General features: G+C 33.1%; 1 protein-coding gene across 3 annotated transcripts in view; it reads right to left on the bottom strand.

The window, feature by feature from the left end:
• The window catches only part of ATRNL1 (attractin like 1), a 778,070-nt gene that overhangs the window by 490,274 nt on the left and 262,798 nt on the right, over positions 1–24,998 (bottom strand). For all 3 annotated transcript variants that reach the window (XR_007145488.1, XR_007145489.1, XM_047826276.1), the window contains exon 21: positions 23,650–23,702. Coding sequence is in view for 1 of the 3 variants with exons in the window: in XM_047826276.1 (XP_047682232.1) it covers positions 23,650–23,702 (53 nt within the window). In the remaining 2 variants the exon portion in view is untranslated. The remainder of the gene's footprint in view (positions 1–23,649; positions 23,703–24,998) is intronic.

Raw genomic sequence — 24,998 nt, 5'->3', positions numbered from 1 at the left:
ACCTGGCTGAAGTTGGACGCTTAACCGACTGCGCCACCCAGGCGCCCCAGCCCTTCCCTTATTCTTGAACTACTATGCAAAGGGCTGCATTCTGGTAATTCTTTCCTTCAGGTTTACTTTTATTTTAATATATATTTTTAAGTGCAAAAAGGAAGTCCTGTTTGATTATGAATCAACTCAATTTATTGCATTATCCATAGATACAGAGCAATGACGAACTAGCAGGAGGGCTAAGTGTGAACAAGAGAGGTGAGAGAATTACTTTTTTTTCTTAACCCAATATAGTTAGCATACAGTGTTAAATTAGTTGCAGGTGTACAATACAGTGATTCAAAAGTTCTACACATTCTCAGTGCTCCCTGAGTTAAGTGTACTGTTAACGCCCTTAACCTATTCCATCCATCCCCCCCCCAACCACCTCCCCTTGTTCTCTATAGTTAAGAGTCTGGTTTTTGGTTTGTCTCCTTTTTTTTTTTTAGCCTCTTTTTATTTTTCCTTTGTTCATTTGTTTTGCTTTGTTTTCTCCAATTCCATATATGAGTGAAATCATATGGCATTTGTCTTCCTCTGGCTGACTTATTTCACTTAGCATTATACTCTCTGGATCCATTCATGTTATTGCAAAAGGCAAGATTTCTTTCCTTTTTATGGCTGAATTAATATTCCAGTGTATACATATACCACATTGTCTTTATCCATTCATCTATTGATGGACACTTGGGCTGCTTCCATACTTTGGCTATTTGTAAGTAATGCTGCAATAAACATAGGAGTGTATACATCTTTTTTAATTAGTGTTTTCATATTCTTTGGCTAAATACCCAGAAGTGGAATTACTGGATCATATGGTAGTTCTATTTTTATTTTTTTGATGAACCTCCATACTGTTTTCCACATTGACTAACACTTTGCATTCCCACCAAGTGTTAAGAGGGTTCCCCTTTCTCTACATCCTTGACAACACCTGTTGTTTATTGTGCTGTTGATTTTAGCCTTTCTGAAGGGTGTGAGGTGATACTGTGGTTTTGATTTGCATTTCTCTGCTCATGAATGATGTTAAGCATCATTTCATATGTCTATCGGCCATCTGTATGTCTTCCTTATAGAAATGTCTGTTCATATCTTCTGCCCTTTTTAAATTAGATTATTTGCTTTTTAGGTGTTGAGTTGTAAAGGTTCTTTATATACTTCGCTTCTCCCATTCACTAGGTTGTCTTTTAGGGAGAACAACTTTTTAAATTAGGAGAAATTGCATGTTTTTATACTGATTGGCATAAACACAAATTTATAAGAAAGGGAAAAATTGATGAGACAGGAGAGAGAGGAGAAAAGTTTAGAATGATGTCCTTGGGTAGGTAAAAGGCAATGAGCTCAGAACTCATGGCCCAGTGGTGCATTCCCTAGGTTTGCGGAGTATGGTTTGTTTGCTGTTTTTGCTTCCTATATATCCCCACCTCAGTGCTAGAGCATCTGCAATCTGGAAACATCAACAAACCATATATATATGTGTGTGTATATATACACACACATATATATATGGTTTTATAAATATATATATTATATAATATATATTTTACAAATATATATAAATATATAAATAATATATATAAACATATACTTATAAATATAAATTATATAATATATAAATTATATATTATATAATATATATTATATATAAATATATATAATATAATATATATTTATAAACCATATTCATCCTGCACTAAGGTGAGCAGAGTTGGAGACTGTATTGCTGCAAGAAATATAGCAAAGAGTTAAGTTTTACTAAACCTCAGTAGCATTCACAACTTTCAAATGATATTATATATACTGTGAAAGTATATATAATATATATACATGAAAGTACGTGCACTATACTTTGAAGTGTAATTGAAATTTCATAATTAAAAAAATATAAACTGCATACTGCATGTTCAAATATATTACTGATTAGAAACAATTATCTGAAAACTTTGTGGATTGAAAAACAAGAGGGATATATTTCACAACTTTAAGAAATCATACACACTGTATAAATCAATCCTCTGATTTCACAGACTGAACCCTGAAGTTTGGAACACCTATAAAGAATACAGCTAGCTTTTAAATATCTTGGCTAACAAGCAGCAATCTGTGATAATTCCAGGAAAATCAGAAGTTCTCAATTAATTTCCCAATTGTATCTAAAAATGAAGTTTACAAACAGGAGTAAAACAGATGCAAAAACAATCACTCTTCTTTATATCTCTTTCACTTTTTGTGTAAACTTGATAGGCCTTAAAGTGAATATGATCCTAACTGTATGGATAAGGAAGTGAAAACAAAGAGAAAAAAGTTGACATCTTTGATTTTGTTAGTTTGACTAGCATAGTGAGAAGAGAAAAATATCATTTTATCACTATAGATTAAGTATATATAATAATTGAACATGATTAGCTGTCTAGTCATTTAAAATATCTATTCAGTATGCATCAAAAAAAGGGAAAACCTAAAAAAATGCAACAAATGACAGATGGAGGAAATAACAATGAAGACTACAATAAAAAGGAGCTAAAAAGTTAAAACTGTAAAAAAACCAATAAAGTAATAAAATAACGGTAAAATTAAACAGAATAATAGAATCAGAAGATAAAATAATTAAAATAACATAAAACTGAATCAGTGCCATATAGGTCAAATCTGAAAAAGCCTCCCAGAGAAGAGATGAAAATCACTCCAAAAAAAAAAAAAATAGGCATAGAAAATTTGAATATATGCATGACTAATATTGTTAAAGCAGACATTGTAACAAATCGGAAAAAGCATAAATAATATACACATATTATATACATATATATTAAATATACGATAGAAAAGACCTGTTGAAGACTAAAACCTAAATATTGAAATACCTTACATAAAAGATAAAAAGAATCCAGCATTATTCATAACAGCCCCCCCCAAAAAAAAAAAAACCAATGTCTCTCAGTTGGTGAATGGTAATCAAAATGAATTATGTCCATGCAAAGAAATACTATTTTGCCATAAAAAGGAATGAAGTAGTGATCCTTGTTTAACGTGAATGAATCTTAAAACATTATGATAAAAATAAAAGATGCCAGTCACAAAAGGCCACATATTCCACAATATCATTTATATATATAACATATATATAATATATATAATATATAATATATATATTTGTTTACTCTGATATATATAATATATATTATATATATACATATAATAACAATCCATAGAGATAGAAAACAAATCCATAGAGATAGAAAGAAGATTTGTTAGGGTTTGGGGGAAGGAAGAATGAGGAGTGACTGTTAATAGGTACTGGGGTTCTCTTAGGAGTGGTGAAAATGTTCTAAAATTAGATCATGGTGATGGTCACACAACTTTCTGAATATACTAAAAACCACTTTAGTGTACACCTTAAAAAGAATAAGAGTTGAGTATCTGAATTATATCTCAATAAAGCTGTTATTTAAAAAATACTACTGACATGTGGGCACATCCCTGTGGGCATGTGCACACGTTATACATACACACACATTCACAGAGACAAATGAGTTATTTACAAAGGATGATAAGTTAAGATGCCAAGTTTTCTAAAGTAACAATATATGTCAAAAGACAAGAAACTGGACCAGTTATTTATAGAATATGTATATTCAACCATGCTGTCTACACAGAAAAGCAACATAGTGATAAATTTCAGGCAAGCAAATGTCCTAAAAGTACATGATCTATATATTATTCTCCTGAGAAAAAATTACTCCTGCCCATTCTAAAACTAAGAGACAAATACAAATAAGGAAGCAGCATAACAAAAAGGTCTGGCAGTGAATAGATGACCAATTTCAAGTTAGAATAAAAGAAGAAAACAAAATTATCTTTTTATGGCTAAGATCAGATTATTTACCAGGAAATATAAAACAATTATAACTATAAGTTTAACATGTGGCCAGATATAATATAAAAATATAAGCACCGACAACTCTTATTTGGGGGCTATTTTAGTAGATTGGTGATTATGCCTACCTCTCCACCAAAAAAAACAAAACAAAACAAAACAAAAAACACACTGCATTAACAATTACACAATTAGCTTAATATCTAAGATCTCCAGACTTTTTTAAAATCCTTAATTTTGCTTATAACAAAGCTGTCCTGGGAGTATAGTGTTTACATCCTAGAAGTCTTTTTGAAAATTGAACACAAAAAACCTAATACATAATTAAAGTACATATGGAAATTGAATTCTAGAATCATGTCATGAGGGATAATAACAGAAAGACAATGAGGCAGGTGAAAATGTAGTAAGTGGATAAAATATTAAATGGAGTGCACAAGATTTCCGTGAAAGGCAGCAACAAGGAGAGGTGGAATACTGCTTCAGAGGAGATGAAATTCTTGGACAGGTAAAGAAAAGCAATTATTTGTCAATGTCAAAGGGACCAAGGCAGATACTATTCCCATGCCTAATCAACATTACGAAGGAAAAAACATTCAGATCTTCCCTTGGAGAACAGCAAGGTTTCAGGGCACAGTAAGTTTCAATTAAAGCAAGACAGTGGAGTTCCATAATACTCTCTAGAGTACTATGCTAAGCTAAAGAACTCAGAGAAAAACAAACACCATATGATTTTATTTGTATGTGCAATTCAAAACACAAAACACATGACCAAAGTGAAAAAAAGAGAGGCAAACCAAGAAACAGACTCTTCACTACAGAGAACTATAGTTACCAGAAGGGAGGTGGGTGGGAGGATGGCTTAAATAGGTGACAGGAATTAAGGAGTACACTTGTGATGAGCACCAGGTGTTGTACAGAAGTGCTGAATCACTATATTGCACACCTGAAACCAGTATTACACTGTATGTTAACTAACTGGAATTTAAATAAAAGCTTTAAAATAAGATAGTAGTTATATATATATATATATATATATATATAGGTATATATATATACACACACACACACACACACATATATATACATACACACACACACACACACACACACATACACTTGGTGACTTAATTTAAGAAATACTTTTTTAAAAAAGGAAAGAAAGAACAACACCCCAGAACCAAATGAGCATATGTAGCTCCCATATTTTGGTTTCTAAATACCATTCTCCAATATAAAAAACCATGGCTTCCTGGAAAAATGGTTGATTCCAGGGAAAGGGCAGGAAAAGCACAAGGTGAGTCTGAAATATCTTGCAGTGCAAGAAAATAAGAAAGCACTCAGAAAATGATGGAGTCGTGCCAGAAGGAAGCAGGAGACAATGTGAAGTATTCCCAATAGCCAAATCTAGGAAACAGCTATAAAATAATAGTAATTCATTATAAGCCATAAAATACATATCCATAAGGCAATACTGATATAAACAAATAACTGAATAAACAAATAACTGAGAGAAAAGGAACAGCTCTTCCTTATTGCAGAAGAAATAAATGCAGAAGAAATAACACAACAGAAAATCACCATTTGGCAAGCACATTGATGATAATTCTTTCAGGTAAGAATTGTCAATGTATGGTAAAAATAGTGGGTGATAGTATAATGAGAAATAGGATATTTACCTAATTTCAAAAAATTTCCTCATAAAGTACTCATTAAATACGAAAAAACAAAAACAAAAAACAGTAGCTCTAGAGTGAACAAAGTGGTACAGTTGATTAACAACTGATCAAAGATAACAGCATCAGTGATGGGAAAAACTGGTATCATATGCTTCCTGATAGGAGTCACTGAGAAAGACACATCACTTCTGTGCTATCCTTAGTAAAAATGCATAACCTGAATTTAATCATGAAAAAACATCAAATACTATAAATATGTGTCCAACACTTTCCAAGGGTCAAGATCATAAAGAAATATTTGCAAATATTTGTAAACCTGTAATTATTTCACATTAAAAATTTAAAAGAACTTCTTAAAAAGCTGCATATATGTCTCAAGTTTCATCCATGACACATATTTCAGGATTTCCATTCATCTGTCAATGGAAATTTAAGCTGTTTTTATGTGTTGGCTATTCTGAATAGTGGTGCAGTGAACACTAGAGTGCTATTATCTCTTTGAGATCCTGATTTTAATTCTTTTAGATAAACACCCAGAAGTAAAGCTGCTGGAGTTAAATGAAATAAACCAATCACAGGAGGATAAATACTGCATAATTCTATTTGTATAATGTATCTAAAATAGTCAAACTTATAAATCAGAGAGTAGCACGGTGGTTGCCAGGAACCAAAGGAGGGGGACAGCAGAGAATGGCTAAATAAAAGACATAAAGTGTCAAATATGCAAGGTAAAAAAGTTCTAGAGATTTGCTCTGCAGCATTGTCCCTACAATTACCAGTACTGTGTTGTACAGTTAAATTATTTTTAAGAGGGTAGACTTCATGTTAAAAATAAAACATAAAATTTAATTTTTAAACTGTCAATACAAAAAAGAAGAATAAAATTATCTGAAAACTATGGTACACTGATAGTTACAAGAGAGCAAAAAAATGGCACAAAGATATTATAAGGATAAATTAAAAATTAATGAATAATAAAGAATAATTTTGAGAAATATTTCCTTTGTGATCTGATGTTTGGAGAAGAAATAAATACACAAAATGTGTGTATTAGTTTCTTACTGCTGCTGTAACAAATAACAACAAATTCAGTGACTTAAAACAACGTGAATTTATTCTCATAGTTCTGGAAGTCTGAAGTCCAAATGAAACTTACACAGTAAAACAAAGTTAGGAGTGGTTTGTTCTGGAAGCTCTCAAAAAAAATTCACTTCCTTGCTTTTTCCAGCTTCTAAAAATTGTTCATTCCTTAGCTCATGGCTCTGTCCTCTTTCCAACCTCTTTTTTCCCATGATTCCGTCTCCCAGTGCTGTAGTTAAATCTCCCTCTGCCTCGCTCTCGTAAGAATGCTTGTAATTACACTGGGTCCACAAGAATGCTCTCCCCATATCAAGATCGTCAAGTTAATCAAATCTGCAAATTCATGTTTACCATTTAAAGTAAAATATTCATAAATTTTAGGGATTAGGATATGTACATCTTTGGGGAAGGAAGGCTGAATAATGCCTTCCTTTATTTACTTATCTATGTACATAAATAAATGGGGAAATATCCAATGCGATGTTAGCAATAACTTTCTCTGGGTAAAAGAATTATTAGCAATTTTGAGTTGTCTTGTTGTTTCTTTTCTAGAATGAACATGCATTACTACCATAATTGGGCCAAAAAAAAGGAGATTTTTAAAAGTGGTGCTCAGAGGACATTTTTCTTTTGATCTTTGATCTTTAACATGTTTTTCAAATGATTTACACTCAAGGATTAGGTAATTAGATTTATATGGCTATATATCTGTCTAAAAATGGCATATCTCATTTCTAATTCACTTCGTAGGTATAGGACAAAAAAACATGTAAAATAATCTATCTCTCTTGCTAATCTTCTATGACTAGAGCAAACCAAGGGTTGAATTCCAACATGCAGTAGCCAATTTTTTTAGATAGTTCAGTCAGTACTGGACTAGCAGTCATGGACCAAAAAAAAAAAAAAAAAATGGCTGCTATTTACTGGGAAGAATTAATAACATGTTACATACAAAATTAAGGTCATGAATAAAGCACAGCATCAAAAAAAGGAGTTATGCAAATAGAATATCAAGAGGAAAGCCTTGAATATGTACAAAATACTTAAAGAGGTCAGATGTTACAGCAAATTAATGATTAATTGGAAATGATGACTAAAAATTTAAATGCTGCAACAAAAGATCTTTTGAAAGAGATCTTGAACTATAAAGAAAGCTTCTGAGGACATCACATATGTGAGGCGTTGAAAAGCAAATAGTGAGTATTTGTTTTAGTTTTTCAACAAAAGCTGCATGAACTATTGTATTTTCTGAGAAGATAATAACCAGTGGAAAAATCATCAAAACGTATATAAGAAATATCTATATAATCTGAGATGCAGGAAGGCAGACATCAGGTTCACAAATGAAAGTGATCTTGACTTGTGTATATCGATGATACTGTTCATACAAATTTCAGCTCAGAATAATTATTATATAAATGTTGAATTGTTTCAGAAATTTTTAATTTGGATATTCTGAGAAAGAAACTGAAGCGTTATTATATGCTTTTTCATCAATTCATATTGTGTTTCACTTTTATTTTTTTTTTTTTTTTTTTTTTTTTAATTTTTTTTTTTTTCAACGTTTATTTATTTTTGGGACAGAGAGAGACAGAGCATGAAGGGGGGAGGGGCAGAGAGAGAGGGAGACACAGAATCGGAAACAAGCTCCAGGCTCTGAGCCATCAGCCCAGAGCCCGACGCGGGGCTCGAACTCGCGGACCGCGAGATCGTGACCTGGCTGAAGTCGGACGCTTAACCGACTGCGCCACCCAGGCGCCCCTGTGTTTCACTTTTAATGGAGCATTCTCCACAGTATCTGAGGAGATGTGAACTGCAATCACCCATTCACTGACTGGGTTATGTTATGTAGGTTAACTAACCTTAGTGAAATATGATGCTGCAATGGGTATATAAAACTGCCTATCTTATAGGATTATTCTATGGGTTAAACATAATTATGCTAGTGTGTATTTGGCTTAGAAAAGACCATCTCATAAAATGAAGGCATTCAATCAATGTTATTTCTATTTCCTTATTCACCATATTGGCTCTGAATGAATTCTAAAAACTTCCAAAATATCAAACAGATTCTCATATGTATATTTATATATAACTACATATTTGTTCATAAATATATGAGTTCATGATTTTATATATTTGGTTCTATGTAGTTTCACTGTAAGCATCTTTGCCACAATCATATTTGTTGCGTAATTGGCCGTAACGCAGATTTGCCATAAAAGATAAAAAAAAAAATAACAGGTGACAGTTTGGTTTGACAGTCTTTTTTTTTTTTTTTTTTTTTTTTTTTTTGGTTTTCTCACCTGGTGACAGTTTCGTTTCATTTCTCCATTGATTCAGCGCTCCCATTTTAAATCTTAGCCCTCATAATGGTCTATACATTGAGCCTGCGATTTCCACAGGATTTGGGAAAACTATCAACAGATATGTGACTAGACGGCAAGAACAAGTAACAGAGTAGAACACTTTCACAACACAATATAAAGCCCACTTACCAATGTGCGTCCCAGTATTTAGAAACGGATATCTCTCTTAATGAAGGAAAAAATTTTAGCAAAAAAAGAAAAGATGTGATACTAAATGAGGAAACAAATCAACAAGCAAAAAAAAAAAAAGTATGAAAAGCATGAATAAAAGACTTTGAAAACAAGTACTTAAGGACAACCAGCAAAATAAAATCTGTTATTTGTACAGTATTGCCATGAATCTGCATACATTTTAAATGTGTTCAACTATTTTATGTTGCACAATAATTTTTAATTTTCTTAACAATTCTCATGTTTCATTATGACCTTTTTAATTAATGTCCCTCTTGTATTTTTTTGTGATTTTACCTTTTATAACAAAATTGACTTACAGCCAATTAGTTATATGGTGAAAATGTTTGCAGCAAAGATGCTTATGATGAAAATATTGGACACATATATTTAGCCACCCTGAGGGTTTGATAAAGGGATGCACCTAGACTTTGACAAAAATATCAAGGATCCAAATATGAGTTTTTTTTAATATTTATTTATTTTGAGAGTATGTGAGTGGAGGAGGGGTTGAGAGAGAGAGAGAGAGAGAGAGAGAGAGAGAGAATCCAAGCAAGCTCCACACACAGCCCAGAGCCCGACATGGGGCTCGATCTCATGACCATGAGATCATGACCTAAACCGAAATCAAGAGTTGTACTCAACCGACTAAGCCACCCAGGTGCCTCGAACATCCAAATACATTTTAAACAGTATCATTTGTATAAATACCTGTATTTGCCAACTTTGACAACTATTTAGTAAATGATAAAATTTGTGTGAATATAAGTTCAAATATATTCACAGTCTCAGTGGTTCATACTTTACATGTAGCACCAGAAACAGGCCTCAGAAAACGAACTAAAATGGCTTCTTTCATGCGCTATTGCCCTCATCAAGCTGACACATTGCAAGCAGACTGATTCTCTTAAAATTAAAATTTAATATTTTAGTCTCCTCCTAACACCCTGCAATGGCTCCCATTTTTCTTACAATAAAGGTCCAAATCCTCTCATGTTCTATATAGCACCACATAATTTAGATCCTGCAAATCTCACATACTTCATCTCCTGCCTCTCTTCACCTAGTTGGATGTGTTTCTCACAGGCCATGTTCTTTCCAACCACAACCTTTGTGCTTGCTGCTCCGCTGATTCCACATCCCCCACCTCCCAACCCCACATTCGCACATCCACACCACCCTTCTATGCGGTCATCTTCACATCAAAGCTCCATCATGCTCTTGCCTGACCCAGTCCTATTCCCTGTCCCACAAATTAGGTCAGGTTCTCTTATAATATAATCCTGAAGCCTCTAGAATTCTCATTCAGAGTTCTTATGACAATCACATATCTAGGCAATTGTATAACAGGTATAAGACCTATTTTCCCTACAGCTTTATAAGCATCAATGGAGCAGAACCCATTTTGTTCACCATAATATCCCCAGAGTCCACCAAAGTACTCAATAAATATATGTTCAATGAATAAACAAAACTGAGTCAATTCCAATAATGAACTCTCTCACCAAGCTCTAACAGTGTAACTCTTCAGTAAATAAATTAAGGAGAAAAAAAAATGTCACTCTTGTGAATATTAAATGAAATAATTAATATTAAATTGTTCTCTACAAGAAAAACATTCAATAAATACTAGTTTTTCTTTGCTTGCTGAACAGTACTATCCATGCTTAAAATTTTTAAGATTTTCTATTGAGCTTGGAACATTTAGAATAATTCCAAAGGTAAAATCTGAAAGTTGAACATTTGCTAGATATGAGAGAAAAAAACACAGATACTTCGTTGTTACTCACAGTCTGAAAATGACTGATTCTGTGGCCCTGAATATACACTTAAACTCATTAGGTCTTATTTTTTTCATTAATGAAAAAAAGAAGATTGATGATGATTACCAATGCTTATACATCACTGATTCTAATGTAGGGGCCTTCATATAATGTGACACGACTTCTTCAGAAGCCAACTTTCTTTGCTTCATAGTATCTTTAAGCAGCTGAACTATTATTCATTACTCTGAAATGACATATGGGAATCTGCATAGATTTTATTTGAGGCAAACGTTCCATAGACTATGAGGAAAAACAAATCTTGAGACTCATTTTTATTCAAACGAATGCCTGATGCTTAAAGTTGTTTAATATAGATTTGTACTACTTTATGTAAATACATTTAAAAATTAATGTAAATTAGGGACACCTGAGGGGCTCGGTTGGTTAAAGCGTCTGACTCTTGACTTCAGCTCACATCATGATCTCACAGCTGGTGGGATTGAGCCCTGTGTCAGGCTCTGTGCTGACAGCACAGAGCCTTCTTGGGATTCTCTCTCTCTCTCTCTCTCTCTCTCTCTCTCTCTCTCTTCCCCTCCTGGCTCACTCGAGCTGTGCACACACTTTATCTCTCTCTCTCAAAGTAAATAAATAAACTTAAAAACTAAAAAAGTCAATAAATAAATGTAAAGCCACTTTTACTTGATTACCTATAACATGATCTCCAAACATTTTTGGTCAAATAAAAATAGTTGCCTATATAGCCACAATATATGCATATTCACTTATGTGTTGATAATTTATATGTGTTCTATCATTATGTATTTAGTTAAAGCCTGCCTAAAAGATACAGAGTTTCATAAGTATGGGTTCCAACAAGAGAAGGTCCTAAGCCCACACACTTACATTCTATTGAATAAAGAAAACCTATGTTTACATCAACAATTAAACAAGTGAGATAATTTCATACTGTGTGTTAGGATGAGGGGAAAAATGGTTATTGTGAGTCCATCTTAGGTAGGAGTGGAATAGTGGCTAAAGTATCTGAGGCAGAAAAATGGTAAATGCAAAAGCCATGATCTAAGGTTTAGGATGATCTAAAGTTTAGGATAATTAAAAACAAACAGATTGAGTCATTAAGAACTTTTATAAAAATAACATTACTGCCATAAAAACTGCCCAGTGTTCAGGAATCTAATCCTGGACTCTACTTAGTTCACCGATTCCTATGCCAATATGGGAACCAGTACTGTTAAAGTTATATTATGTCTGGAACTATCGAGTGGGCATTTCTCACTATTTTTCTTTTTCATAATTTCACTGTGTATTCTAAAAGCGTATTATTTAAAATAAAATTTAAGGTAATTAATTTTAATGCATATCCTTCAGAAAACTGAACTGAATAAAATTCTAATTGGAAATTCATAATTAACCAAAATCAATTTGGCTAAATATGATATTTTCAAATGAATATTTCTTATTTAAAAAGATAGTATAGGGGCGCCTGGGTGGCGCAGTCGGTTAAGCGTCCGACTTCAGCCAGGTCACGATCTCGCAGTCTGGGAGTTCGAGCCCCACGTCAGGCTCTGGGCTGATGGCTCGGAGCCTGGAGCCTGTTTCCAATTCTGTGTCTCCCTCTCTCTCTGCCCCTCCCCCGTTCATGCTGTGTCTCTCTCTGTCCCAAAAATAAATAAAAAACGTTGAAAAAAAAATAAATAAATAAAATAAAAAGATAGTATAGGGGCGCCTGGGTGGCGCAGTCGGTTAAGCGTCCGACTTCAGCCAGGTCACGATCTCGCGGTCCGTGAGTTCGAGCCCCGCGTCAGGCTCTGGGCTGATGGCTCAGAGCCTGGAGCCTGTTTCCAATTCTGTGTCTCCCTCTCTCTCTGCCCCTCCCCCGTTCATGCTCTGTCTCTCTCTGTCCCAAAAATAAAATAAACGTTGAAAAAAAAATTAAAAAAAAAAAAGACAGTATAGATTTTTAAATGTTTAGATCCTCTTTTTATTTCCTTCAATAGATTGTTCTATTTTATTCATATAAAAACATGTGAGATAATTTGATTACTAATTTTCATCACTCTAGTTTTATTACCGTGATCAAGAGTATGGACTATAGACCCAGAATGCTGGATGGAAACTGGCTTTGTCATTTCCTGGCTCTGTGATTTTATAAAAATAAACTCTCTCTACCTCTGTTCCCTCAAACAAAAAATGTTGATAACTAGCATACCCTTCTCATTTGAAGATTTAAAAAGCTAATAAATATAAAAAGCTTACACTAGCCTGGCACAGTAAATGCTTAATAAATGTTAACTGGTGATATCATTATTTTAAATTCAGGTGGTTGTTTTCCAGTTTGGACAAAAACTGTTTTATTTAATAAATAATGCTAAATAATGAGGTATATATCAGTGAGAAAAAAGTTGTTTGCCATAATATTATATACATTATAAGCTTTTATGTACAATCATTCTCATGACATGATGTATTTAGAAAGGCATGCAGTGCCTTCATTTGCCCATTCAGCATCTTTATAAATAAGGAGCTATTAACCCTTGCTTAAGGCAGACAGAGCCCCACACCGGGTTATATGGCTTAGTAAGAAAGATAAGTACAGGATATCAGCGCCCACTCTCTCTTGTAGCTAGGAACCTTTGCGGAGGGCACAGGCTGCACAACTCCCCTTGGGAGCGCTGGTGGCAGCTTTTTAGGCATTTTTATTGATTCCTTAAACTTTAATTATTTCTACAGTGAGTCTGTATTATTTACATAACTAGAATAATTTAACAGTTTCATTACAAAATATTTGCCAGATACATTTTTCATCTCTCTTCTAGATTAATTGAATAGAAAATTTTCTCATCAGCTATTTTTAACTTTTTCATAATTGTGCTATACTGCACTTCATTTTAAAATACGTTAAAATATTAAATAATTCTGAAATAAACATCTAAAAATTACTGGGATATAAGCTTAAAGAAATTTAACAGAAACACTGATGAATCACAGAATAAAGGTTAAAATCCAACCATGTGGTTAATTTATGTTTTCTCTGATAATCCTCAATCCATCATGTCTTCAATCTGTGAAATGAAAGAATTTAGATTCTCTGTGTTTATCTAGGTCACTTCCCTATTTGCAGTTGGACCAGCTAGATCCTACTGAAATAGCTGATGTATTGATCTATTGATCAATGGCTAAACAGTTATAGAAAACACTAACAAAATACATTATATTTAATTTAAAATGGGAAAATTCCTTTATTCCCATTTTAGAACAAAACACAAAATAATCATGTTAAGTATAAGGTTAATTCAAGATTTAATTTCATTGTTTGTATGACATAGCATTTTAGAAAATTAAATTGAGATTGATACTCATAATTTAAAGCTATACTAACATTTATTAGAAATATCTCTCATATATCAAACAAAAGAAAAAATGCAAATCCTTAAATAATATGCTTATAACTAATCTTTCAGTACAAAACATAAACACTAATAAACACTAAATATATCAATAATAACCTACAAAGTTTACAGTGGTATAAATGGATACATATTTAATTTTTTTAGTAATAAAAACTGACATAAGATGTGATGAGTGGCAGAAGCAAGCACTGAATGTGACAGTAATTAAATTCCTTACTCCTTTTAAAAGAGAGAATGTATTATATCATCACAAAATTGTATCCTGAACTCTAAAGAGCAACAGAATTGAAAATAAAACAGTAATTTTTCAAAAATTAAAAGGTGAAATAAGCCAAAATATTTTTCATTTTAAACCGAACTTTAAAACAACAACAACAAAAAAAAAAAACAACTAAAGTCTTCCTCCTTAGTAGAGTGGCAAATATCCACACCTGTCACATGGGAGACCGGGGTTGAGCACCTGAGTGGCTCAGTCGATTAAGTGTCCAACTCTAGATTTCCCACTCAGGTCATGATCTCATGGCCGTGATATCCAGCCACATGTGGAGCTCTCCACTGGGCATGGAGCCTGCTTGGGATTCTCTCAGTCCCTCTCTCTTTACCTCTCCCTTACTTACATATATGCGCACCTGCTCTCTCTTGCTCTCTCTCTCTCTCTCTCTCAAAAATAAAGTGTTAAAAAAAAAAGACTACTAAGAGCAGGGGCACCCAGGTGGCTCAGTCAGTTGAGCATCCTACTCTTGATTTCAGCTCAGGTCAAGATCTCATGGGGAGATCGAGCCCCAGTGATGGGCATTGCGCAGAAAGCACAGAGCCTGCTTCGGATTCTCTCTCTCCACCTCTGTCTGCCCCACTCCTGTTCATATTCATTCATTCTCTCTCTCTCTCTCTCTCTCTCTCTCTCTCTCTCTCTCTCTCTCTGTCAAAAATAAATAAACTTTAAGTAAATAAATAAACAAACAAACCTACTAAGACTGTCTAAAGGATACAACTGCTGGTATATTTCTTTCAATTAAGTTAACACCACACTGCACTCAATTGCTTTAAGCCACAGTGTGGGCCTGCATTTTAAATTTCACTCTGATCTTCAAAATCAGTATAGTTTCCATTAACACTATTACAAGAACTACTGACCTTTTCTTTAAACACCATTTCTTTCAAATGTTATTAAGCTTTAAGGGTCTTCTAACAAGTGACAAGGCTGCCATCTAGTGCTTTATGACTATTCCTTTTACATTTTTAAGAAAGTTAGAATCCTACGTAACCTAAAGATGAGCTATCCAATGCTTGGTGACCACTATTCACATGTGGCTATTGAGTAATTGAAATGTGACTGATTTGAATTGAGACTGCTATAATTATAGAATTCAAATTGTATTTCAGACGTAGTTTGAAAAAAATACTAAAGACAAAAACCTCATTGATGATTTTTATACTGGTACATGTTAAACTGACATCTCAGATATGTTGAGTTAAATAAAGTAGACTATTAAAATTCATTTTACCTGGGGGTGCCTCAGTGACTCTGTTGGTTAAGCATCCTACTCTTGATTTCGGCTCAGGTCATAGTCTCATGGTTGGTGAGAGTGAGCCCCAAGTGGGGCTCTGAACTGACAGCACAGAGACTGCTTGGGATTCTCTCTCTCCCCTCTCTCTCTGCTCGTCCAACACACGCATCCTCTCTCTCAAAATGAATAAACTTAAAAAAATTAATTTCACCTGTTTCCTTTAACTTTTTAAATGTAGCTACTAGAAAATTTGAGGGGCTCCTGGGTGGCTCAGTCAATTAAGAGACTGACTTCAGCTCAGGTCATGATCTTCCAGTTAGTGAGTTTGAACTCCACATCGGCCTCTCTTTAGTCAGCACAGAGCCCTCTTTGGATCTTCTGTCTCCCTCTCTCCCTGCCCCTCCCCTGCCTTGCACACACACACTCTCTCTCTCTCAAAATAAATAAGCATTAATTTTTTTAAATTACATATATGGCTCATATTATATTTATATTGGATAGCATTGATCTAGAAGAAAAATTATCTTAGTCATAAAAACCAATTTGAGCATCAGTAAGGTTAATAATTGAAAATGGATTTAAACATATTAAATATGTATGAGTCCATAAGTTTATCATGAAAAGAAACCTCGTCATGTTTGAGAGATACTGAATAATTCTTTACTTTGAAAACTGGTAAGTAAAAACAACTAATATTACATTTATCATGCATTTCCTATATGAACTGTATCAATGAGTAACCAAATAACTGATGAGAGGAAATTTATTTTTAGAGAAGTTTTCTAATCAAGAAATAAAGAAGGTATTGAAATATCACTTTTGCAACACCTAATCAATTACAATCTAAACACTGATCATCAGTGTCTGCTAAGAACTATGTGGAAAATAATGTTAATAAGAAACAATAACAATTAGGGGCACCTGGGTGGCTCAATCAGTTGAGTGGCTGACTTCAGCTCAGGTCATGATCTCAGAGTTCACGAGATCGGGCCCATGTCAGGCTCTGTGCTGACAGCTCAGAGCCTGGAGCCTGCTTCGGATTCTGTGTCTCCCTCTCTTTGCCCCCCCTCCCGGCTCTCTTTCTCTCTCTCTCAAATAAATAAATAAACATTAAGAACTTTTTAAAGAAACAATAACAATTAAAAAGTATATAAAAAGGAAATTACTAAATGACCAGACCCCAAAATTTTCTTTGAATTCAGCCAACCTTTAAAGTTCACTTAATATTTAATTATTTCTGTTTTAAAAGGGGTCATTAATCTACTCAAATTCATTTTTTTTAATTTTTTTTCAACGTTTTTTATTTATTTTTGGGACAGAGAGAGACAGAGCATGAACGGGGGAGGGGCAGAGACAGAGGGAGACACAGAATCGGAAACAGGCTCCAGGCTCCGAGCCATCAGCCCAGAGCCTGACGCGGGGCTCAAACTCACAGACCGCGAGATCGTGACCTGGCTGAAGTCGGAAGCTTAACCAACTGCGCCACCCAGGCGCCCCTCAAATTCATTTTTAAAAGCTATTACCATAGTTACATAATACGAAAATGGAAAATAAAAACTAAAACCTTACAGTCAAACATCATTTCATTACAGAAAAAAGTACAATGGTAGTCTGTATTCATTTATACTGAAAATAATCCTAAATAGAATATGAACAACTAATATTTAGCAATGTTCCAAAAAACAATATTCCGTGCCTATGTTTGGTTTATCCCAGAATTAAAAGATATTTAACATTAGGAAATTTACTAATACAACTTCACACATAATAAGGTAAAGGAAAAAGTCATTCATAATAAAATCTTATAGAACACTAATGTGGATAACTTTTTTAACTTGCTAAAGTAAGTTCCATAAATTATTTCAAACTCTCTACTTGATGGTCCTGTCTACTACCATCACTTTGACTCAGCACTTAGAGATCACAAGTGTCCCAGTAAGGGGTTAAAAAAACCTTAAAGATATAAGTATTGTCAGCGGAGCTTTCTTTTGCTTACATTTTCATAGTAAATGTTTTTCCACCCCTTCACATTCAATTTTTATGTGTCTTTAGGTCTGAATTAAGTCTCTTGTAAGCAACCTAAAGATGGCCCTTTCTTTTTTATCCATTTAGTCACCCTATGTCTTGACTGGAGCATTTAGTCCATTTCCATTTAAAGTAATTAGTAATAAGTATGTACTTATTGCCAATTTGTTACTTGTTTTATGATTGTTTTTGTCTTCTTCTCTGTTCACCTCTTGTCTTACTCTCTTCCCTATGGTTTAAAGTTTTCTTTAGTGTTATGCTTGGATTCCTTTCCCTTTACTTTCTGTGTATCTATTATAGGTTTTGACTTGTGGTTACCATTAAGTTCACATGTAACATCTTATGCATACAGCAGTCTATATTAAGTTGATGGTTGCTTAAGTTTGAACCTATTCTAAAAACACTAAATTTTTACTACCCTCTCCACATTTTATGTATATGGTATCATACATCTTTTTCTTTCGTGAATCCCTTGACTGGTTTTGTAAATATAATTGATTTTTCAGTTCCTGTGCTTTAATATCCATATTGGTTTCATAAGTGATTGATCTACTACATTTATTATAGGTTTATATTTACCTGTAAAATTTTTTCTTTCATAATCTTACTCTAGATTGTGACCTTTTCCTTCCACTTGAAGAATATCCTTTAATATTTCTTGTAAGGATGGTTTAGAGGGGATGAACTCCTTTAGCTTTTCTCAGAGAAACTCTTATTTGTTTTTGTTTGTTTTGTTTGTTTTTTGTTTTTGTTTAGAAAAATTTCTTTCTACTCTGAATGACAGCTTTGATAGATAGAGCATTCTTGGTTTCGGCTTTTTTCCTTTCAACATTTAGACTATACCATGCTACTCCCTCTGGCCTGCAAAGTTTCTGCTGAAAAACCAGCTGATAGCCTTATGGGGTTTCCCCTGTATGTAGCTGTTATTTCTTGATGTTTTTAAATCTTTTTGTCACTTAATCATTATGTATTTTACTTTGGACCTCTGTGGGTTAATTTTGGGGGTAAGACTATTTATGTTGAACAAAATAGACTTTAAACAAATACTAACAAGAGAGAAAGAAGGACACTACATACTCATAGAGAGAACAATCCAAAAAGAGGATATACCAATTGTAAATATCTACACACCCAACATGGGAGCACTTAAATACATAAAGCAAATATTAACAGAAATAAAGGAAGAAATTAATAGTAACACAATAATAGTGGGGGGATTTTAACACCCTACTCACACCAATGGATGGGTCATCAAGACAGAAAATCCGTAACAGTGGCTTTGAATGATTGATTGAACTGTAAAGACCTAATAGATATATTCAGAACACTCCATCCAAAATCAAAAACAAAAACAAAAACAAAAAGAGTACACATTGTTTTCAAGTGTACATGGAATATTATCCAGAATAGATCACATATTAGACCACAAAACAAGTGTCAATAAATCAAAAAATATTGAGATCACATCATGCATCTTTCCAAACACTAGGGTATGAAACTAGAAATTAATCACAAGAAAAAATCTGGATAGAAAAGAAATACATGGAGGCTAAACAACTTTCAACTAAACAATGTATGGATCAACCAAGAAGTCAAATAGGAAATAAAAAATACAAAGAGACAAATAAAAATGAAAATACAATGATCCAAAACCTTGGGACACAGCAAAAGCTGTTCTAAGAGGGAAGTTTATAGTAATACAGGCTAACTTCAAGGAAAAAAAAATCTCAAATAAGCAACCTAACTTTGCTAGAAAAAGAAGAACAAACAAAACTAAACCAGAAGGAAGGAAATGAAATGATTAGAGCAGAAATAAATTTAAAAAGGCTAAACAACAGAAAATATCAATGAAAAATCAGGAGCTGGTTCTTTGAAAAGGTAAACAAAATTAATAAACCTTTAGTAGACTCATCAAGGCACATAAATAAAATCAGAAAAGAGAAAGAGGAGAAATAACAACCAATACCACAGAAATACAAAGGATTATAACAGAATATTATGAAAAATTATAGCCAATAAATTGGACAACCTGGAAGAAATACATTCCTAGAAACATATAACCTTCCAAAACTGAATCAAGAAGAAATTGAAAATTTGAATTGAGTGATTAGTAGCAAAGAAATTGAGTCAGTAATCAAAAAACTCTGAAGAAATCTTGATAGAGGGAATAAAACTGTCTTTATTTGCATATAATATAATTAACTGCATTAAAAACCAAACAAATCTGTAAACAATAAGAACTAATAATGAGTTCATTAAAGTTTATGAATATTAGTGTATTAAAATGAATTTAATGTTTATATATCAAATATAAGTAGACAATGTAATTTCAACGGGTTTTTTTTATTTTTTATTTTTGGGACAGAGAGAGACAGAGCATGAACGGGGGAGGGGCAGAGAGAGAGGGAGACACAGAATCGGAAACAGGCTCCAGGCTCTGAGCCATCAGCCCAGAGCCTGACGCGGGTCTCAAACTCACGGACCGCGAGATCGTGACCTGGCTGAAGTCGGATGCTTAACCGACTGCGCCACCCAGACGCCCCTGTAGACAATGTAATTTTATTTAAGTTTATTTATTTATTTTGAGAAAGGGAGAGAGAGAGAGAGAATGGGAGGGGAAGAGAGGGAATCCAAGCAGGCTCTGTACTGTCAGTGCAGAGCCCAATGCTGGGCTCAAACTCACGAAAAGCAAGACCATGACCTGAGCTGAAATCAAGAGTTGGACACTTAACTGTCTGAGCCACCCAGATGTCCTGAAAATGTAATTTTAAAAGATACTATTTAAATGGCAACAAAATTATTAGGAAATTTAGTATTTTACACATCTAACAAAACATGTTCAAGACAAGGACACAGGAAATTGAGCTCAACATTATCAGTCATAAGAGAAATACAAATTAAAGACACAAGATACTACTACATATACTCTACAATAGCTATAATCAAAAAAACAGTATCAAGTGTTGAGGATATGGAATCACTGAAGCATTTATAAATTTCGGGAAGTTAAAATTGTATAGCCATACTGTAAAATCATTTGGCTGTTACTTAAAAAGTCAAACATAAGTTTATCACATGACCCAGCAATTTCACTTATAGGAATCTACTCAAGGATAATAAAATTACATATCTACACAAAGACTGTGTGAATTATATCAACATTTTTCATAACAGTCAAAGGCTAGACACAATCCCAATGCCCATCTACTGATAAACAACAAAAAAAATGGTATATCTGCATGTTATAGCATTTATTCCTTTTACAAACTAAAACTGCTATATTAACAAAGTAAAATACAAGGGGCGACTGAGTGGCTCAGTCGGTTAAGCATCCAGCTTCAGCTCAGGTCATGATCTCGCAGTTTGTGGGTTCGAGCCCCACATCAGGCTCTATGCTGACAGCTCAGAGCCTGGAGCCTGTTTCGGATTCTATGTCTCCCTCTCTCTCTCTGCCCCTCCCCTGCTCATGCTCTGTCTCTCTTTCTCTCAAAAAGTAAATAATAAAATATTAAAAAATATATATTTTTAAGTAAAACACAAATACCTTGTGATCATCTCAATTGATGCAGAAAAAATATATGACATAAACAAAACACCCATTCCTAACAATAGTCCTCAGCAGAGCAGGACTAGAAGAGAACTTCCTCTAGCTGATAAAGGCATCTAGGAAAAACCTCCATCATACTTAATAGTGAAAGACTGAATCTTTTCTCTCTGAAATCAACAACACAACTAGAATATTCCCATGTTCATCGCATCTTGTCACATGGTACCAGACATAATAGTCAATGCAATAATGCAAAAAATAAAAAAAAAATTTTAAATAATTAATTAATTAAAGGTAGCCAGAAAGAAAAAGAAGAAATCAAATTCTATTAATTACAAAGCACATTACAGTCTGCATCAAAAATATAATGGAATCTACCAAAAAGGCTCTAGAACTAACAGGGAAGTTTAGCAAAGCTGAAGGATAAAAATCACCACAAAAATCAATTGTAGTTATATACATCAGACACAATTAAAAATCACATTAAAAAAAACAATATTTACAGCAGCATTATAAATTATACAGCAGCAAGTATAAAATATGTAGGAATAAATCTGACAAAAACCATGACATATCTGCACGTTGAAAAATAACAAATATTGCTGAGAATAAATTAAAAAATAATTAAGTTTAAAAAAGAGATATACTAGGATTATGGGTCAGAAGACTCACTATAGTTAAGAATGGATTCTCCCCAAACTGATCTATAAGCCAAACACAATCTCAATCCAAATTCTAGTATGTATTTTGGCAAAATTTACCAAGCAGATTCTAAAATTCACATGTAACCACAAAATAAATGGAGTCAAGTCTGAAATAGGTTTGAAATAAAAGGATGAAGTCGGAAAATAAATGATACATAATTTCAAGACTTATTATGAAACTACAGTAGTTGTAACAGTACTATTTTGGCACAAAAGCAGGCAAATTAATTAACAGAACACAATAGAGATTCCAGAAATAGTCTTTAAAGTCTTATCCACATATATGGGCAACTGATTTTAAACAAAGTTTAAACAAAAACAAAATTGCAAAAGCAATTAATTGGTTAAAATAAAGTCTTTAAAGAAACAGTGCTAGAACATTTAGATATCCACATGAAGAAAAAAAAATCCATCTCTTGATATATATACAAATATTAACTCAAAATAGACTGTATCTTAAGTAGAAAACATAAAAATACAAAACTTCTAGAAGAAAAAGGAGAAAATCTTTGTGATCTTAGGTCAAGCTAAGATTTCTCAAAAGAACAAACTGATAAATTGAAGTTTATCATAATTAAAAATCATCTTCAAAAAAAAAATAAAAACTTCTCTTCAAAAAAAACCACTTCTAATAGAGTGAAAAACCAAGGCACAAACTAAAAAAAATAATTTGTAAATCATATATCAAATAAAATATTTGCATCTGGAATACATAAAGTACTCTGAAAACTCAATGATATAACAATCCGATTTTTAAAAGAGGACAACAGATTTAAACACACTTCACCAAATAAAATATACATGTGGCAAATAATCATATGAATAAATGCTTAATATCATCACTCATTAAAGAAATGTAAATAAAATGAGAATTAGATACTCTTGCACACCTGTTGGAACGACTAAAACTAAAAAGACTAAGTATATGAAATATTGGAAGATTTGAAGAACTGAAATGAAATTCTTACACTGCTGGTGGAAATGCAAAAAGGTACAATCATTTGAAAAACTCTTTGCTTTCTACTTAAAAAGTTAAACATACATCCACCACGTAATCACTACCCAGTGATAGTATCATTTAGTAAAAAATCAGCACAGCTTTTTAGTGATGACCAAAAATGCCCCCTAAAAAAATCTATCACAAAATTCTATTTGTTCAAAATTTAATCAAATTGAAAAGATTACATTAAATCCAGCTCAGTTTACTCAAGTCCTATGTTTGTTTCCATTTTCAGAATAAGATCTATTGCTATGTTACTCTTCAAATGTAGAAAAAAATGCACCAAACACAAAGGCAAAAAGACTGCCTTTCCTAGCAATATATAAGGAGTTGTACTATATTTAAGAAACAGAAATGGTAACATATTAATGACAACATCGGAACGCAAGGTGAATTTTGTTATCTGCAAAATCACCTAAAACTAATTTTATAAATTATTTAAAAATGAAAAAAAATACAGATACTTACAATAACATGTGCCTCTAAGTGGATTACCAACATAGCGATTTTCAGAATCACACCTGTAGGAACAATAAACTCATTTACTACTGATCCGCAAAATTCAAAAGCTCTGTATCTTTCTTCCAGCAAGAAAGTAATTAAACTCCACATTAAAACATCTTTAAAAACTATTCCATTAATCCAAGTTTTAACAACAAATTTTCACAGTAAATAATGTAGAAAGCCAATATTTGAGCATGAGTCAAGAGAAGAAACAGTGAAGACAAATAAATACCCATGCAAGATGAGAAAAGGGAATGTCACACAAGGCAGATGGGTTAAGACTAGAGTTTGGGGATATGTAATCTTCCTTAATAATGAGAAGAAACTGAAAGTCTTGATAAAGATATGGTGACAATTTTAGGTAAAGGAAGAAAATTGTGGAAATTCATAAATCTACACCATTTTCTTACTTTTGGTATCCTTGGAAATTAATATATTTTCCCCCAATTTCTACATAATGAATCTGTATTTTAGAACAGATCTCCTCAATTGTGTATCAAAGAAAAGGTTTTTTTTCTAAATCATCCAACCCTAAATTAAGAAGCTCAAACTCTGAACTTACGTAAACATATTATAAAAAATGGAAGAACATAAGAGCATTCTGAATCATGAATTCTAATTTAAATTCTTCACAATTATGGTTAATTACAGCAGTGGGGGAAGATTATAAGTATTTTCAAAATTTCTGAAGTTCACATTTTTATATCCCTGTTTCTAGAATTCAGTAAAAATGACAGTTAGTGCCTAACAGAGATACACCTTGATTTTATATAATGTTTCTTCTTGAAACACCCTCCAAAATAAATTATTATAAAATGGTATATACACCAGGCTAACTGAAATCAGTGACTTAATATTTAAAGTATATATAAAAGTTTAAAAGATGAGAAAGATATTTTCAAAATATCTTTAGTTCTTTTTTTAAATGTTTATTTATTTTTGAGAGAGAGAGTGCACACACACAAGTGCAGTAAAGGGCAGAGAGAGGGAGAAAGAATCCCGAGCCGCATCCACACTGTCAGCACAAAGCCAGATGCAGGGGCTTGATCTCAGGAACCAGATCATGACCTGAGTCAAAATCAAGAGTAGGATTTTTAACTGACTGAGCCACCCAGGCACCCCCAAAAAATGTCTTTAGTTTTAATAGTTAATCAGAGCAGAGGAATAATTTCAATACATACTTTTTAATTAATGAAAGGCCAACAATTGAGAATAATAAGCTAAATAATCAAGTTACATTCTGAATGCATTTTTCACCCATGTGTCACTAGTTTTTTTATTTATACATAGAACTGAGTAAAAGAGTAAATCTT

This window comes from Prionailurus viverrinus, chromosome D2 (assembly GCF_022837055.1).
Source record: "Prionailurus viverrinus isolate Anna chromosome D2, UM_Priviv_1.0, whole genome shotgun sequence".
NCBI lineage: Eukaryota > Metazoa > Chordata > Mammalia > Carnivora > Felidae > Prionailurus > Prionailurus viverrinus.
The sequence above is the reverse complement of the archived record's forward strand: the minus strand, read 5'-3'. Positions and strand labels throughout refer to the sequence as shown.